Source organism: Grus americana, chromosome 1 (genome assembly GCF_028858705.1).
Source record: "Grus americana isolate bGruAme1 chromosome 1, bGruAme1.mat, whole genome shotgun sequence".
NCBI classification, from domain to species: domain Eukaryota; kingdom Metazoa; phylum Chordata; class Aves; order Gruiformes; family Gruidae; genus Grus; species Grus americana.
Genome location: NC_072852.1, coordinates 125,695,634 through 125,714,914, shown reverse-complemented (window position 1 = coordinate 125,714,914; position 19,281 = coordinate 125,695,634). Strand labels below are relative to the sequence as shown.

Below are 19,281 nucleotides of genomic sequence, written 5' to 3'. Positions count from 1 at the left end.
GCAAGAGGGGACCAGCTGCATAATTAGGGGATATTTAATGGCGGCAGGTTACAGCCTACTAAGAGAAGTAGATTGCTTGTTTATCCTTCGCCGGAAGATACAGGAATCAACTATCGTTGCTCAAATACATTAATCTATCTCTTCCCTGAACAGCTTTATGCAACTGTGAGGAAGATAAGTATGGGGTCAGTAGTTACTATTACAAGGGGATGGCAAGAGGAAGAGAAAGTCCTTCTCCACAGTACTCCTGCCTTGGAACCAGCCCTTCTCTTGCAGGCTGCTTTGCTCCCTGAGTGAGGTGTAGAAGAGATTGTTGGGATGGCAGGGGATGAGTGGGGACAGAGAGAGGGAGACTGATGGTGAGCTCTAAGGGTATGAGTGACCCGACCCACAGTGGAGTGGAGGAGGAGAAGGCGGCCCTCTCCCTAGGTTGGATCCTGGAGGAGGACCTCCTCTCTCCACCAACAGCACCCCCACTGATCATCCCTTGGACAGCCCAGCAGCCTTCCATCCTCTTCCTTCCTGGCCTCCTCCCACAGCTGCCCCAACCATCTTTCCCTTGGCTTCAGCTCCTTTGATCTCTCCAGCCCTTGGTCCTGCTGCTGCGAGGTTTAATCTCCACATCAGGTTGTAAGATTAATACATGGTAAAACAAGCAGACACACCGGTCTCAGCCACCGTTCCACCCAGGCTGAGGTCCCCTGGGCACTTGTGACGCAGGAGGCACCGGAGAGGTTTTCTTTCCCTCATCACTATTCACATCTGGCCAGAAAATGAAGGAGATGGCTCTCCGGGGAGCCTGCGTCAGACAGGCTGCCCCTCCATGAACCACAGCAGCCCAGGCGGGTGGCACAGTTCTGGGTTGGGTGTGGAAATAATTACAAGGTCTTGCTTGCAAAAGCCTGTAGCTTTGTGTGGGTCTGCAGCCTCCCGCGCTGCTGAAGCCCTGGGCGCAGGTCACACCACCTCCTTCAGATTGTCCTGAGCATGGAAAAGGGTGAAGGCACTTGTCTGGATAAGGGGGTGGGGAGTGCCCTGTCTGACCTGGATCAAGTTAAGCATTGCTGGTAAGATATAGGGGTGAATAAAATCGCTATCCAAGGGAAAAACGACACTTATGGAGTTTTATGGTCAAACCTGGGAGTAACTGAGGGGAGAAAAAAAAAAAATGAACCATGTGGTTCATACTACAATGTAATACGTCATTTATATTGCAATGGAATATGATGGTGTAGTCAAAGGTCTGATAGGTTTATGGTTTGTTATAAAGCATTGAACTTGCTGTAAACCTCGGTATAAAAATAACACGACACAGAAGTGCGTGCTGTAAATGAATTGTGAAAATACACATTCAGAGAAAAACTGTTTTTCGTACTAGCCAAACCGTGCATAGTTTCTAATGCAATGAATCCTTTCTAGTGTTTCTGTCTAACAAAAGTAATTTAAAAATTCTGAGTGGAAACATAGAGATTTTATTTAATGCCTTACATAATGACTGGCTGATTGTGATGATGAATTATATGGAGCTTTGTCACTAGGAGTCTGCAACAAGAAGATAAGGCAATAATCTATGCACTTATGGACACATGTTTTGGATTTGATTTTTTTTTTAATGACTCATGCAAAGGTGCATGATTAATTAATAAATTAGGAAGAACTGATGATATTAGGGTTCTTTTACCAATGACAGGATCCTCTTCTGTTGTTTTTAGTATTTTCCCAAGTCAGACTCTCCATTCAGGCATGACTCAAAAGTAATTTAATAGCAAAGATATTAATCAGTGCTCTAAATCTATCTGTAGAAATTTTCACGCCCAAGAGACTAGATGATTTCTTTTCTTTGTATGTTTGAAAATAAGTTTTTTTGTTGAGCTAATAGCTAATTCCTAACAGCACCATCAGGTGAAGAAACTGCATATAGTGGCAGCATACGGATCTTAGAGATGAAATATATATATATATATGTATATAGGCTTGCAGCAACCTGTACGTAACCAGGCTGGGTCCAGGAACTGCTGACTTGGCTGGCAGGAGCTTTGGTGGGGGTTTTTCTCCCTCCATCCACCATCGTTGTTTCCACAGGTCTTGTAGTTTTGGAGATACTGAAAACTCTGAGGTTGAGTAGTTCACTATCCAAAGGACTAGGGAGATGGTATGTTACGTGTTTTCAATGGAAATCTGGTAAATGTAGTTGAAATGCTTTTTTGCCAAGTTAATTTCCATGTACTGAAAATTACATTTCATTTACAAAGCAAGATGATATTATTTTTCTGCTACATGTCCTACTATCCCAAGCTTTGCAATCTTTATTTTTATATCTTTATTTTGAACTGTGCAAATCTTGTCCAGAGTTTGTGAGCACGACGGTTGAATGATGACCTAAAGGTTTAAGCAGTAGCTTTTGTTGGCCAAGTTTGTTAGTGTGCATGTGTCTCTGGCTTTTTTTGTTTGTTTGTTTTCCCCATATAGACAGCTACGGATAGTGACAGGAGAATGGTTTTTTGAAGAGAGAGCAAAGCGCTTCAAACAATCAAATCTTCTTGGAACCGATGTTGTCAGACAGTCTATCCTACGCAAATTCCCAGGTAGGGATCACGAGAGATTTGCTGGTGCTTAATACATTCAAACCTTGTTTCCAGACTGTTTGACTTGTATTGTATTTTATTCTTCGCTGTCGGAGGTGTAAGTATGATCAGTATTTTAATCTTAATTTCTTATTTGGGTATTACTATGCAGTGATGTGTGAATGATTAATATATAGGAAAGGTAAGGTATGGATGAATGAAGAAGTATCTCTGCGGAGAGAGCGAGCTGCTTAAAATCTCAGTGTCCAGACAGGTGGACAGTATTACGCAGCTGCAAAGCCAGGAGCAGAGGCTCTAAAAGTTCATTCTCAGCTCCTGCCAGGAGGTTCGGCTGTATGCAGAGATCCAAACTCAGCCTTTTTTTTTCCACTTTGGCTCTCTTATTTGTGATGGTCGTGTGTTAAAAGTATTCCATTTTTCTTCTTCAACTCTGAATAAGAAAGGTAAGTTAACTCCTGTGCTGTGCGCTGGGACATGGGCTACATCCAGACTACTTGGTACTTCTCAGTTCTTACTTGACTTTCCTTTTTGCCCAGATATCTCCTATAAATTGCACCTGCACTTTGAGGTACAGTAAACAGTCTGGCCATCTTGACCAAGCACCGCAAGCGTGCCGTGTCTGTGAGCCGCCGTGGTACCTTGCGCGGTACCACAGGACCGCTGGTTTAAGAAACGCTGATGCTTCTGTCTTCACGGAACTACTTCACCCTGCACACAGAAGCTGTTATTTAGGGAGTCTGTTTTCAGATGTAGCATTTCAGTAGGAAGGTGATGGGTATGGGCAGTTAGTAGGGAGAGGGACTGCTTCACTGCCATTGGGAAAATACCTGGTGCAAATATGCAACTTGGCAAAATGCTGATCTTGCCAATATCACTTGCGGTTCAGAAGCTGTCAAACTGGCAAGTATCTAATGTTCTTTGGCTTTTGATTTTATGCAGCCTGTCCAATTGGCTATTTTGTGATTTGTTACTTTGTTATTTGATAGATATATTAAAAGATATACTTAAGCCATTTTTCCCACACCTTGCTCCTAGTTGAAGAAGCATTTTAATTAGAAAAACATTCTTTAATTTAACAAAGAAAATACTGTACATTGCAGAATTTTTTCAGGTCCTTTGGTTGTTAAACGTTGTCACTGATAAATTTAGAAGCATGGTTCAAGGCAAGACTTCATAATGAGAAACATTTCAAGCTCCTTAAAGTTTTGTTTTATTTTGTAAAAAGGAAAAGCCAAAGAATGCCCCAGGTTGGTTTTTTTCCGTGCTATTTTATCATATGGTTTTATGTGATATTGAAAAATATTAAATCTTTGTATTTATTTAATATTGAAAAATAATGCCTATTTTTGTAGGCTGTTTGACATGCTGCCTTTTTTTGTGAAAGCATTCACTTTTTTTTTCTTTCCCCCTCCACTGAAGATACGGTTTCCAATAAAGATGAAGGAAGAACTTTTAAAGATGAACCCCAAGAGAACGAAGAAAAAAGGACAGATGTATCAGTTTCCTCCACAACTGGGCATAAATCAGTCTTCAGTGGACCTAGAAAGATAGGGTAAAGCCTTTTCTTTTGGAAACTGATAAATCGAATAACAACTGTATGTGGTTGGATGGATTTTCTTTTGAGTTTCTCCAGCGTTTCACAGCAGCCTCAAACTTCCCAGGGTTAGAAACAGCCTTTGTTTAAAAGTATACTTACTATAATTAGAGTGCTGTTTCCTAGGAAATGCAGCAGTAATTACTCTTCAGCTATAAAGGTAGCAGAAAAAAAAGGCAATTTTACTCCTGGATTTTTCTTGTTTATACTCGGAAGTAACACAGTGTCCCTAAAGGCAGGTTTGCTGAAGAAGCAAACGCACAAAATAGTATTTGCGAGGCCTGTTTTTTATGTACGCTGATTGGTTCTGCTCTCAAGTCAAGTTTTCCTTCAGCTTCCAGCTGTGCAAATGCAGTCTAACAGTCAAGCAGTGCTCCTTTGTTGTGCGTGTGACGGCGAATAAACAGATCTATTGCTGGTCATCTTGTCGTCTCAGTGACGCCCTTAGAGGAGCACTCGCTTACTCTCAGGGGACATAGACAGATGCATTGAATATATGGTTGCACAAGTGGTATCTGGACATAACTTGAGGCTATTGGGTGAACGAGAAGAAAAATCGGATGAATGTTCATATCATGGCTGGAGCTCCATGGGCTGGTAGTTGGAAAAGTGTTTCTGTTGCAAGAAAGAACACTTTTTATTATGAATCCTAAATATAGGGTAGGTAGATAGCTTTCTACAGCTTTTTTACTTTTGAGGACAGCTGAGTAGGGAATTACTTGTTCCAGTGACTCCAGAAATTAACATGAGTGATTTATCTCTCTCTAATATTGGGGGAAAAGAGCGTCGGGACACCTCTGGCTTCTCAAATTAAGGTGAAGAAAGAACCAGCTTAGGGAATCTACTATAATAGGACGTAGATGTTGCTCTAAATCATGCTAATTGGTAGCTATACTAAGAGTGCATCAGTGTTTACTCTTCTAATCCTCTTTTCATTTAAATCCTTTGTGCAAATCTATTAGACATATCTCCTTATGAGAAACAATTAATTTTTGTAATTGTCTGTTGTTTATTTTAGTGATGTTCAGCCTCTTTCAATTTGTGGCTTGAAATGTTTTCTGGTCATGGCATTCTCTATAAAGGAAATTTAATCCTGCAAGAATTAGGCTTGGTTTTCCTAGTACATTTTGTGGCCTGTCTTAGAAGTGATTCATTACTCCTCCTCTTCCTTCCTTGCTCCTTCTTCCTCCCTCAGGTTCCACATTCATATATCTCATGAGTGTATTTGTTTTAGCAAAGCCATTTTGGGGCCAACCCCTACTGGCCCTTAGTGTCATGGGATAACTTAACAGTCTGCTGTTTGTAAGTCTATGAAGAATACTGTTACTTTTCAAAACTTTATTTAATTTCCTTCATTTCTGTCTTATTAGGCCACATGTTGCAGGGTAAGAGGATGATGTTATGTTTTCAGAAAATAGCATTTTTGGGGCATTGATGCATCTAATTGTAGAAATTGCAAAGCAGTCTTTAAGAGAAAATACATGTAGTGTAAATTGCTAGGGGAAGTACACATACTTAGTTAAAAATACTTTGCTGCTTATAAACTGTAAAAAATAAAATAGAGAGGAATTTTTCACAAAAGGCACTTCTGGTTCAAAGCTTGAAGTGGCCAAGTTGAGTAGGAGGGATGTTTTAATGCTTTGTGCCTTAAAAAGTTGTTTATAGCAAATATGATGTTTATTTTTGTTCATAGGAGTCAGTTTGATAACCAGATTTGATAGTCTGTTGACCCTTATATCCAGAGCTGTCTGTAGGTCAGACAGATGAAATTAAGAGAATGCGCACATCGCAGTATTTCAGCCAGGCTGCTGTTTCCTGGCAAAAAACCCAATTTTATGATCTTTTATTCCCTGTTTTCATCAGGAAGGTAATTAGGGCAGCTACCAAAGGAGAAATTACAAATACAAAAGATGAAGGTGAAAGGAACACAGGCTCAGAAGCTGAAACCAAAAGTCTTCGCAGTGGCAAGTCAACACCTTGCTCTGAGAGGTGAGCAGCAGCAATCTGGTACAGTTTATGCCAGGATTGACTTTGGGGTGTGTGTCAGTCCTCTGTGTTGCATTGCATCTTTGAATGCTCAACATTAGTACTATCTGAGAAGCAGAGCTTATGTTTAAAATAAAAAAGAAAAGAAAAAACCCTAAACATTATGTCCTCTGTCTTCCTTTTCTCTCCTGGTGTTCAGCTGGTGATTGCGGTCAGTACATTGTATTTTGTTTTCTGGCTTTTCACTGATGAACTGTTCATGTTACAGAACTGAGGCCCTTCGTTCAAAAGTTTTTCTTTGGTAATGACATGTTAATTGATTATAATTTATACTTTCTTCTTCAAAGGTTCTGTTTGCTCTTCTCTTTCTATGATTATTGTCCCAATTATTTCTAATAGAATGCCATTTATCGTTCTTCCAGGCTTAAGAAATCTCTGTTATTGCCTCTGTTGATAGCATTATAAAGTGCCAGGTGCAACATTCCTTTCATGTCCCACCACCAAAATGAAACCAAAAAATAGTACACTTTTTTCTTACACAGTTAGGTAGTCTATACTGGATGTAGACCCACAATCTTTGCTCAGGTGCACACACCTAGAAATTTTACCGTGTGGATTGAAAAATAATAATAATTTGCTGTAAGATCAATAGAAATTTCTAGCTCTAAAACAGTGTTCCTGGGAGAGTCCAAACAGGTATACAGGAACACAGGATATCAGGTAAAAGGAACATCATGAAGTTTAATTCACCCACAGATGAGCCTTCTCGTTTAAGCAAGAACTTGCTTCCCTTTGTGACCTACAATTCAAAAATCCAGTTGCTGGATGTTCTGCAACATGCCTGAAGTTGATGGTCACAATCTTCTTGAAAGTTCATAATTTGATTTTTTTTTTTTTTCAGTGGATGCTGCAGTACTTACTAGCCAAATCTGCATTAAAGCTAGTCGTCTTTAATCCATACACAGTTCACTAAGGTGGGGTTTTTTTCACTAAGCTGATTAGGCCTTCTGTATCTAACCAGATTCATACTTTACTTTTATGAGACCAGAAGTAATATTTTTGCTGGTTAGAGTACAGCTGAGCAAAGGATCTAAGAGACAAAAAGTCGGGAATCTGGTGTCTGTGCTGCTTAACACTAAGATTATGCAATATTAAGTAACATTATTGAAGTTTACCAGAGTAAGGACAAAGGGATGCTTGTGAGAGATCTGTGCAGCAGTTTTGATGTGCCAGACTGCAAGAAAATTATCATGCAGTTAATCATAAGTGAAGCAAAATAATTTTGTTTGGGGTGGTAGAATTCAGCGCCTGATAAGCTCTGTGCACAGGCTTAGAAGGATAAATAGGGTGAAGTATTCTATAAAAATAACCTTTATGTTTGATTACCCTGCTTGACTTTCACATAAAGCATCAATTTCTAGCTCTTGCCCAGAGCCGGGGTGCAGGCTTTATTAAATTAGGAGTATTGAATCATTATGGCAACTGCCTTCTCTACCCATCATCTCATCCTCACCTGGACAAATTGGTGTCCTTTGTCATAGTAACCCGGCTGTGTTGCCAGGAGATGCTTTTGGTACGGGGGCTGAATTATTTTGCTGTCTGTGGAAGATGTGGCACTTTGTAAATATTAGCTTGGGGAAGGATTGAGGAGCAGCTCATATTTCTCAGTAGAGGGATGAAAATTCCTGTCTTGTACATGCATGGTTAAATACTTTAATTAGATATTTGAGGGTGCTTGCTTTAGTTCATCTATTGTTAATTTAAAGAACTGAGTAGTAATTATTAAAAATAATAGCAAAGTTTCCCAGGCTGCCCTCCCTAACTGTTTCGAGTTTCAAATTAAAAGAATATAACAACATCTTGTGACACTGTAGCTGCCCTAGATTTTCCTGCATATTTCTGATTTTTGTAATTGCCCTCATCTTTTTAGCTGTATTGCCAAAATTGGTAGTATTTCACCTACCAGCAAGAAAACTGAGAGAGAATTTTTATTCTTTCTAAACATTTTGGTTTAAGAGAAGATGTACTGAGCTGGGAACAGGGAGTCCCAGGCCATGAGTTCATTTCTTCAACTCCAGCAAAAATGTTTTCTTTTGCAACTGAATGCACTGGGAGGCTGCATCAGGATACTTCTATGAGAATTAGTGTAGGTATTTCAGGCTTATCTACACAGGCACACTACCCCATCGTACTGAGGGCTTGTCTACCACATGGAAATGCCTGGCATAGTCAAGTGAAAACAGCGGTTTTCTTTTGTTGTCTACTTAATATGCGTGTAAAATGTGTTGAACCTCTCTAATAGCAGACTGAAATAAGGGGTACAGGAGAGGTCTGTTTAGCAAGTTTGATGTGTAAGTGCTCAGCCTGACTGATGACTCCTGCAGAACCTCTTGTAACGTGTTTTCAAATCTTTTATGCCAGCCTACTGTTACTTCAGAACACTTCTCTTGATTTACATTAGTTTACACAGTGAAGAAAAAAAAAAATCTGTAACAGTTTTTGTAACAGAAAGTCACAACAACCCATCAAAAATGGTGTGACATGCAATGAAACTCAGGTTTCCAACATTTTGGCTACTTGGTATACCCTGACAGGTTTGGAAATTAAGGTGTGTGCATCTAAGTCCAACAGCTTTTATAAAATACAGATGACAACCAGTAACCTTGATTTTTCTTACTTTGCAAGCACCAAAGACACATCTTTATGTAAACGGGTGAGACAAAAATCAACCACGGCACATTTAGTAGGATTTGTTGATCGCTAGCTCATCAAATTTAAAAGCAGCAGTGCATGTATATGAAGTGCACATGCATAAGAGCATGTTTATTATGCATTTTCTGTGGTAGTCAATATATGAAATTGGAGAGTAATTGTTAAAAAGGTTACCATATGCTCACTAAAAGACAAAACCACAGTTGCACAACATTTGTAGACAGTCTTGGTATTTGGGGTTTTCTTCTGTACTCCTTGTTTTCAATAACTCCACCAACGTGGATTCAGAGCCTGTGCTCACTGCTTAATGTTGTGGTGAGACAGGAGCTGTTGTGTTCCAGTTTTTTTTCTCAGCTCAGCAGTAGTTCTAATAAAAATTTCCATTGTGGTAGAGACAATTTTTACTGCAGTTACTCTAAGCGTGATATGACAGCCTAAACCAAGTGAAGGTGAAATTCAGATGTTGCCCAGCACAATGAAGATGCCTGCAGATCTGAAATATTTATTAAGTGAGCTTATTTTGGCTGAAAATGTACTGTTCCAAAAATTTTCTCCAGCAAATTGGCACTACTATTGTCCTCTGACACTATATTTTCCATATGGAGTGGCTGCAGTTCCTGCATTAATTCATATTTATCTGTTGGGGTTTTTTAAGTAGTAAGTAGAAATGTATGCAGAACTGTTACTGTCCTGCAAGACTGTGGTGGGTTGACCCTGGCTGGAGGCCAGGTGCCCACCAGAGCCGCGCTCTCACTCCCCTCATTCACTAGACAGGGGAGAAAAGGCATAACGAAATGCTTGTGGGTCGAGATAAGGACAGGGAGAGATCACTCACTAATTATCGTCACGAGCAAAACAGACCAAACTTAGAGAGGGAATTCATCTGATTTATTACTAGGCAAAACAGAGTAGAGGAATGAGAAAATAAAATCAAATCTTAAAACACCTCCCCCCACCCCTCCCATCTTCCCGGGCTCAACTTCACTCCCGGCTTCAACCTTCCCCCCTCAGCGGCACAGGGGGACGGGGAATGGGGGTTATGGTCAGTTCATCTCACGGTGTTTCTGCCGCTTCTTCATCCTCAGGGGGAGGACTCCTCTCATCGTTCCCCTGCTCCAGCATGGAGTCCCTCTCATGGGGTGCAGACCTTCAGGAACAGACTGCTCCAGCGTGGGGTCCCCCACAGGGTCACAAGTCCTGCCAGCAAACCTGCCCTGGCGTGGGCTCCCCTCTTCACGGGTCCACCGGTCCGGCCTGGAACTTGCTCCAACGTGGGCTTCCCACGGGCCACAGCCTCCTTCAGGTGCCTCCACCTGCTCTGGCGTGGGGTCCTCCACGGGCTGCAGATGGAATCTCTACACCCCCTCATCCTTCCTCCATGGGCTGCAGGGGGACAGCCTGCTTCACCATGGCCTTCACCACGGGCTGCAGGGGGATCTCTGCTCCGGCGCCTGGAGCACCTCCTCCCCCTCCTTCTGCACTGACCTGGGTGTCTGCAGAGTTTCTTACATCTTCTCACTCCTCTCTCTGGCTGCAAAAGCTCTCCCTCTCTAAGTGTTTTTCTTCTTCTTAAATATGTTATCACAGAGGCGCTGATTGGCTTGGCCTTGGCCAGCGGCAGGTCCGTCTTAGAGCCATCTGGCATTGGCTCTGTCAGACACAGGGGGAGCTTCTAGCAGCTTCTCACAGAAGCCACCCCTGTAGCCCCCCCCGCTACCAAAACCCTGCCACGCAAACCCAACACAAAGACTTTTTGAGATTTCTCTAAATTGTGAAGAAAAATGAAAGGTTTGAACTGATGTTCATGGAGAAAGAAGAATCGATCAGCCAAGAACTTTTATTTGAACTGCAAAGCAAATTTCAAATGAAAATAAAGCTAATTGGAAATGTGTTGAAATACATTTAAAAATAATTTTCATCGTTTCAAGAAGTCAAAAAAGTGCAGCAGCTTACCCTTTCTAACTCTCAATATTCATATGGACTAACCAATATTTTCTAATAGAAAATGTCCCATGTAAAAATTTCTGCCCGTTGTGGTATTAGACACCAGTCGAGTTCTGGTATGCTGATTGCAGATGATCTTTCTGTCACTTTTACTAATATGAAACCTGGCAGAAAGACTTGTCCAGCTTTCCTAGCTTTCCAAGCTGGTTGAAAGAAACCACCAGGTTGGATGAAGAGTCATTACTGCAATATAAACAGGACAGTGAGCAAGTTGTTTTTCTAGAGAGGATGCAGAGCAGATAGCCAAGGATTTGTAGACTTTCTGGAGATAGGGCTGGCGTTAACATCAGCTGCAGAAGTGGCCAGAACTGTCACGTCACCACAGTTTTCCTTTAAACCAAGGAGCAGCCTGGTAGGAAGCATTACATGAGTTGTCGCACCCGCCGTTGGGATGCGAACGCAGTTTGAAATGAACATGGGCAAATGCAGCTTCTGCAGCCTGGACAAGAGCCACCCACTTGAGCTATTTGCAGTTCTGGTAGAAGTCCTGAAAACAGGTGCATGTATATTTTTATATGTACAATATATAATTGTAATTCACCTTTGCCTGTGTTTTTCTTTCCAGCTAACCATTTCCTCGCAGTGGATCACGCCGTTCATCCAGGGCAATGTTATTCCAGTAAATCGTTTCCATGGCTGTCTTCTCACAATAGTTTGCTAAATGCGTTGCCTTGGTTTGCTCAAAGCAATAATGCTTTAATACTCTTCTCTCCGTCCCAGAGGGAGCACTCTCTCACTGAACGGCGACGATGCAGAGGCCACTGCGGGCCATCTGAAAGGGGCCGTGGGTCCTGCGAGCAGAGGCAACGTTTCCGTACCTTCCCTCCCAAGGCCTCCGGCACTCAGCACGCGCAGCATGACCGCAGATCATAGCAGGGTAAGTACGGCGATGTAGAGCTGACACCAAATGAGATGACTTGGCTGGTATCTGCCCTGTTAGATCAATTTGTAACCCACAAAGGACAAGCCTGACAGAGAAGATTTTGTTTCTTCCTTGATTCTGCTGGGACCAGTAAAGGTCTCTACTAGAACAGAATTTGTCATGCTCTACCAGTGATGGTTTTGGTTTGGCAGACATTTTTCTTATGTCTAAAAGTTGCTGTTGATGTCCACGATTACATAATGAGTTACAGATTCTGAAGCGGGAAGCACAAGGGATGGGAGTAAGCATTTTTGGCACTTCAGGGCCTTGAGTAAGTGCTGTGAACTAGGGATGTGACTTTCTAGCATGCAGGGCTCAGCATGTTTCCCACTAACTTCTAAGGGAAATGTTGCAAGCTCAGCACTTGCAGAAAATCAGGCCGTACTGATTTGAATTTTTGCTGGATTTGGACACCGGACTCTGCATAAATTATGGCATAACACAAAATGTGTGCTAGACACTTTGCGAAAATGAAAGGTGGGATTCCTCTTACCTGCCGTTAGGCCTCTTGGGATGTAGGCGGCCACGTCTGAGCCAGCCACCTTGGCTGCTTTGTAATCAGCAGAAGGATGTGGCTCATCTAGCCAGAAGCAGACGCTCTCTCCGTTCCCAGACAGCCTGCCTGTTTGTCAAGCAGCTCCTCCTGGCTGTGCACTGAGATGCCCATCCTGAATTTGTTTCAGTCACCTCTCTTAAGAAATCAGGATTGTACTAGCAAGTTATGCTAAGTTGCCATAAGTGTACAAGCAAAGTGAAATTTATAGTCAGAGGCAATGCCTTTTACCGTTAATATTTGGGAAAAAGGTAGATGAGAATTTGAGATCAGAGCCCTATTGAACACATCATTTTTTTTCCTAACTTCTAACTACTTGGTCTAATATATTGTCTTTCCTAATAAAAAATAAATTAGTATATATGAAGGGACGTTTTGGGAACTGTCAATAAATTATTAGTTGTTTTATTTATATTCTTGTTGGCACACAGACTGACTTGATTTCAAGGGCATTGGATTCGGTTGAAAAAGGCCAATCCATTTAATTTAGATGGACTTATGTTGTTAGCTATTCCTTTACAAGAAGGCAAAAAGCCATAATGATATCAAGCATATTTGCTTTACTTAAGGGGTTATACCGGCGTAATTTAATTAGTTCAAGTCCATTTGGGTTTACCCTGACTGAAATCATTATGCTGGTATAAAAACAACAGGGTTTATCTTTTCATTCTTTTCTTTTCTTTTCTTTTCTTTTCTTTTCTTTTCTTTTCTTTTCTTTTCTTTTCTTTTCTTTTCTTTTCTTTTCTTTTCTTTTCTTTTCTTTTCTTTTCTTTTCTTTTCTTTTCTTTTCTTTTCTTTTCTTTTCTTTTCTTTTTTTTATTTCCAAGCTAAGTGAACTTTTAATAGTTTGAGTATTTCACTTCCCTCCCCTCACTCCTGATGTGTTGCTCTGATTCTACAGTTGCAAACTCAGAATGTATGCGTGAATCACATCTTTGTGCAAATTTTATGCATGATATGTGTTAAGCAAAGCAGATTAGATTGTAATCTAAATATATTCAGTAATAGACTGGCTTCTAAAGGAGCTTTGGAGTTCTGGGAGCTAATATAAATGATGCTTTTGCAGACTGATAGTGAATAAGCTAGCTTTTTGTACTTATGGGATGTGCATTTTTCTTACTGGGCAGGACACTGGCTTAGAAAATGGCATGATTATTCCAGCAAGTGAAAGTGTACCCGAAGATTTAGTGAAGAAGCACTGTAGGAAAGCATCTGGAACACCTTCCATTGCAGTTTCTAGGGTATCTTTGTCATCAGGCAAGTATTAAGTCTTTTCCTTCTTTCTGCCAGCCTTTATCATCAGAGGATTATTCCTATTGTCGTGACTCTGCTTCTTTTGTTTTTAAAGCACACTGAAAGATCAGATGTAAGTTTCATAAATTTGTTCATATTCATCCTGAAAGTTCTTCCCTTTTGCTAACCAAGTTTATACCACTTCACAAGTTTTACATTTGAAAAAATGGTAATCCTAACCCCAGTGATGTTGGCACGATGTTAGTATTAGGTAAATCACATACTCTTAGAATTGTTACAAGATTTCATTCATAATTGCACATCGTTAAATCATTCTCTGTGTGGTCAACTGTATAAAATACTACGTATCTGTGTTTTGTGTAAAATACTACTGTGCTGCTGCTATTACATTTCACACCCACTTTGCTCAGAAGCAAATTTGGGAAACAAAGAGCCGTCAGAGAACAAGTCCCTTACAGGCTTCACGTCATTTCATTTTTATACGTCATGCACCGAACCAGTCGATTCAGCTGTAATTTACCTCATTTCATCGGAGGCTGTTAGGTAAACGAGGCTTGCGCAGTGAGGTGCTGTCAGAGCCACTCTGCAACACTGGGTGGAGATCCTCCTTCTGTCTGAAATAGGAGGCAGGAGCACCCTGTGCTCTTCTGCTTCTCCCAGGCACTCGGTCGGCTTCTTACAGGGCTAACAGAGTGGGTTCAGATTTACAGGTTTCTCTCTGAAACGCAGCAGGGCTTACTTTATTTCAGCTGAATTTAGCCCAAAGCAGAAACCTAGTGTCATATCCCACAGAGCTAATCAAAGGAGGTAGTGTTCTTCACCTTAGATTTTTCGACTTGAAAGCATTAGAGTTTCTTTGAGAACATTGTACAGTGCAATTTCAGGCAGAGGTGTTACAGACTGCAACTTCTTTATGAAGTGAAAATTCTCCTGTTTCTGCTACCTTATAAAATAAAAAGTTTCCTAGTAGAAAAGAACCAAAAGCAGATGGATGCTGAGCAAAATGCAGGCAACCTGGGAATGGGCCTCAGACTCTTCATTGTCTCCTTGTTGGAGGATGTTGAAGGACATTAAGCTCAGGAAAGTGACCCTTCCTGTCACATCAGCTATAGCCCAGGTAGAAGATGAACAGTTAAAAACTTCCCAGATTACCTTTAGATCCTGCAGGTAGGATTCTCTTCCCCCTCTTTCTTTCTCAATATACAGTTGCACAAAATATTTATATGGGGAGAACTAGGAAAATCTTTCTCCAAGACATCTAACATGTCTTATGCCTATAGAGTAGATGAGAACCTGTAGGACTGAAAGAAGCTTGTGCAGGTCTGGAGACTTCTTTGCTTCCTCCTCCTTTCTGCACAGGGAACATCAGTAATGGCAGAAGTACTTTCTATGTCCATCTGTATCCCTAGCTGCTTAATTCTGAAGCAGACGCTGGAGGAAGTTTGGTGGTGGTGCGAGATGTGATAATCACTGTGAACACTTGGACTGCAAGTTTTGCAATATTCCAGGCTGACAGACCTATCAGAGAAAGTCAAAAGCTTGATCTATGGTATCATCCACAGGAGACCATTACAGCGGATAAATAGTGCAGGGGGAAAAGTATTGGCCAGAAGGCTGAATGGCATCAGAAAACATATTTTTCCATTTATCATATTGATGTTCAGTTGTCATAGAGTTTGTGACAGATACCTAGAATATTGTTTTGATGTTTTTTCTTAAAAAAAACAGTTGGGTTCAACACAACACTTATTAAAGTGTGGAAGATGAAATGCAATATTTTTGTACGAATTACAGCAAACATTTAAATTGTTTTTATTTTCCAGATCGTAGCCGATCTGAGATAGATTTGAGTGAATCTTTCTCTGAAGGAAATGAGGAGACTCTGAGCATAAGAAGCAAATCTGTACCTAGTGCCTTAGATCAGGAACTGGTGAGTTATAAATATGTAAATGTTTATCTGGTGGAAATCCTGTTTGTTCAGACTTATGATATCAGCACTGTATGTATACCTATATAAAATATAAGTAATGCAGGACATTTTCAGGGACGTTTATCGAGTTTTTAAATAGCTTCATCTTCTGAGTATGTTGGCTATAGAATGATTCCAATGAATAGTCATGGTTACAGTTTGTTATTATTCGCTGTTCTTTGAGTTTACAGGTGAAAGAAATCTGGGCTGAAAATAAATTTCAGGCACTATTTTACACATGCTCTAAAGTTCTGTTAATTCATACTTTCTTCAACTTTAATTTTGATGCTGAGAAATACTATACTTTAAAGGCTCTAATCTTTGTCTCGTTTTGTTTTTCCCCTTATATAATTTTAGCAAACAAAGCCCCAACTTTCTGTTCTGCCACTGTTTCTTGCCTGTTCTTCCTGATCACTGTTTGCTCCCATACATCTCCATGCCTTTTTCTATGTCTTCTGTGGGCTGCTTTTCCTGAAGTGATTCACAACTTCCCTCTCCTTTCATGCACATATCCAAGATATGCAAGTTGCAGGTGTGCATCAATGCTATAAAAGAATTTCCAAGTTTGTTAAATATGCATGAGGGAGAAAAAAGATGAGATATTTAAACAGTTCTTCATCTAATCATAGTTTGTTCTAAAGTTTCCAAATGTGCGCTCGTAGCTTAAAAAACCATAACCCTCTGTGTTATGGTTTATGCATTTTGTCTATTGTCATAGTCCTTTCCTCTTTTCAGAAAAGCATTGACCATGGGAGATGTCTTCCCTTCTTGTAGCATTTGATACTTTGGGCTTGGTGGAACACAATGTGTTGGGATTCCCATCCATTTCTTGGGTTGTAAGCACTCAGAGAATTTGCCTGCAGCGCTGCTTTGTTTGGGTTAATCTTTAAGGAAATAAACCAAGTCTTTCCTGTGTGTCAGATTTCTGTGGAAGAAAAAATAGGTGGTTTATGTTTTAATTGCAGTAAAGAACAAGGATTTGTTATTGATTAAGAAGTTGGAAAATATTGCAGAAGAAAAGTATAAAATAAGAAAATACAAGCTTTAAATATCTCTATATTAGTTTCCTGCTCTAATTGTGCATGGTGCGGTAGTTATCACCTAGGAATTTCTCCGAGGCAGGTGCCAGAGATGCCAAGTCCAGAGTCGTTTTCTGTTCTTTGCTTTTTACTTTTTGTCTTCCTCATATTCCGAGCTTTTCTCTTTTTTTTTTTTTTTTCCCCTCCTTCTTTTCTTGCTGACTGAATGAAATTTCAGATTGCATCTCAGCAACTCTCTAGCTTCTTTGCTAACATAGGGGACCTCTCTTGTGGCATAACCTTGATTTAGTTGCTCTGAGGTCTGTGAGAGTGCTAATTCCCCTTTCAACTTCATTCATAATGGGGTTCGTAGATCTCTGATTCTACCCATGTACTCGCTTGCTCTGTTTTATGAAATCAATTGACTGCATTCATCAGCTGTAGTGTTACCATGTTTTTTAGGATAGTTTGACTCACACAAGTCCTTCAGAGTCTTGCCCTATATTCTTTATGTAAGCAGTCTTTTGAGATAAAGGAGTTTAGCTTCTTTGATGCTTGATGTAAGGCAAAAAGAAAGATATCTGAGGAAAATAACAACAGCTTCTGCAGCCTGAGAAAATTTATATCATCTTTTCTCCTGGCCAGGTGGTGGAGCTAGCTGAGGCTCTTCATTCTCTTATTTCTGGGTGATGGGAGCTGACAGCAGTGGTGTGGGAGATGCCACATATCAATAGGATAAGCAGATTGCTGGAATTTATCAGCTGAAAGTGTGGGAAAAGGCTTTTAACTGCTTTGCTCCCAGCTTTATCAGGAAAGCCCATTACACATACAGAGAAATAAGCTGAAAAATTGCTTCTCTAACTTACCTTGCCCTTGATGATGAAAAGGGATACCCTCGTGAGACTCCACCCGGATACTGCATCCAGCTCTGGGGGCCCCAGTACAAGAAAGAGACATGGAGCTGTTGGAGCGAGGCCAGAGGAGGCCATGAAGCTGACCAGAGGGCTGGAGCACCCCTCCTGTGAGGACAGGCTGAGAGAGTTGGGGTTGTTCAGCCTGGAGAAGAGAAGGCTCCAGGGAGACCTTACAGCAGCATCCCTGGAAGTGTTCAAGGCCAGGTTGGATGGGGCTTTGGGCAACGTGGTCTAGTGGAGGGTGTCCCTGCCCATGGCAGGGGGGTTGGACCTAGATGATCTTTGAGGTCCCTTCCAACCCAAACTGTTCTAGGATTCTATCACAACTACCAGAAACCCGTATACTGTAGTACTTATTTATCAAGCAGTATGGGGAACCAGTTAAATCTAGTGTTGTGTTCAAGTGTGAGCACCTTATCTAGAGAGGTGTGTGTCAAATGCCTGACCAACTAGTGCTCATTACATGCTCAGCTGCTTTATTTGAAATAATTGGATAATGTGCATTTTATAACCCCTACTGGAGACCATAAGATTAATATCCTACTAGCTCTAAGTTTAATAAGCGAATAAAGCTAACCAATTATGTAGTTGCAGTTCTGTAACACCTCCTGAGAAACATAATCATTGTGGTGCAAAATGAATTAAGAGCATAGATTAAATGTTAACCATTTTTTGTTTTTTAGTTTTAGATATCTGCTTGCAGACAAAAATTGGCAGTCAGCTAGCTGTCTTTGGGACTTGTTGTGAAGCACTGTTAATATTTGAGTGTCTAAACCCAGTCTGAAGATGTTGCCTTACTTTTTTTGTCCTGTATTTAATTATTCAGCAATGAAAGTGTAGCATTGTTTATTTTAAAGTCCACAGGTACGTATACAACAGTGTAAAGGAAAGAGTTTTGCATGTGTTAATAGAATTGCTTCTTCCTGTTGTATGGGCAAGAAAGTTGTGCATTCTCGTGGCAGGTTTTAAACTTGGGTACATCATCTGAATTCTGAAGTCAATGAGGAGAGTAGAAATGAAGAAGGGGGGGGGGTGGTTTTATTTTAGGGTTGGTTTTTGTTGTTGTTGTTATTTTTGCTATTGAAGGATTCAGCTCTCTGTCTGTCTCCCTGAAATGGTTAGCTCTGTTGCGCCTGGGTCTCCATGGACTTTTTCCTTAGAGTCTATTCAGTGCCCTGAATAGATTAGAAAGAGAAGAGACCAGCAGAGGAGGCTCATCATAAGAACATGAAGCTGAGGAATTTTTGCTTCACTACGTAAATTTTGGTCCCAAATAGAGTGATGGCTTGTCCTGATTTCCCTCTGCTCAATATTAAATATGCAGTTACAACTGGAAAGCAGTAATAGAAAATTTTGCATCGCTTTCAGCTGATTTTATTTCAGTTCAGTCACTGGAGCAAAGAAGAGGAGATGTAATAGCTAGTTTTATGCATGTTAATGACAAATGCTCTGCAGATCTTTACATAAACTGTGACAGTTCAACTCTCCGGCAGCATTTCTTCTCTGCTCTGTTTTTCCTGATTAGCATAGAAGTCTGAGACTCCTGAGTTTGAATACAGTACTTCTCTGCTTAGTTTAAGAGAGTGAGAGTGACTAAGCAGTAGAGAGTGAGGTAGGTCACCATGTGAGATTTTTATAGCTGCAAAGCAGATATAAGGAAGTTGAATATTTGACTTCCATTAAAATGAAAAGCAGAGTCTTTCAAATTACCTGCCATAAGGTTTAAGGAAACGCTTGAAATTTCCAAGCTACACTTAACAGGATGATAG

At 40.7% G+C, this 19,281-nt stretch overlaps 1 protein-coding gene across 4 annotated transcripts in view; it reads left to right on the top strand.

Annotated features, from left to right (window-relative positions):
* SYTL5 (synaptotagmin like 5) overlaps positions 1 to 19,281 on the top strand; it is a 100,703-nt gene that overhangs the window by 58,776 nt on the left and 22,646 nt on the right. For all 4 annotated transcript variants that reach the window (XM_054813720.1, XM_054813718.1, XM_054813722.1 and 1 more), the window contains exons 4-9: positions 2,470 to 2,585; positions 4,005 to 4,137; positions 6,043 to 6,168; positions 11,602 to 11,758; positions 13,484 to 13,613; positions 15,434 to 15,540. In XM_054813720.1, coding sequence (XP_054669695.1) covers positions 2,470 to 2,585; positions 4,005 to 4,137; positions 6,043 to 6,168; positions 11,602 to 11,758; positions 13,484 to 13,613; positions 15,434 to 15,540 — 769 coding nt within the window. The remainder of the gene's footprint in view (positions 1 to 2,469; positions 2,586 to 4,004; positions 4,138 to 6,042; positions 6,169 to 11,601; positions 11,759 to 13,483; positions 13,614 to 15,433; positions 15,541 to 19,281) is intronic.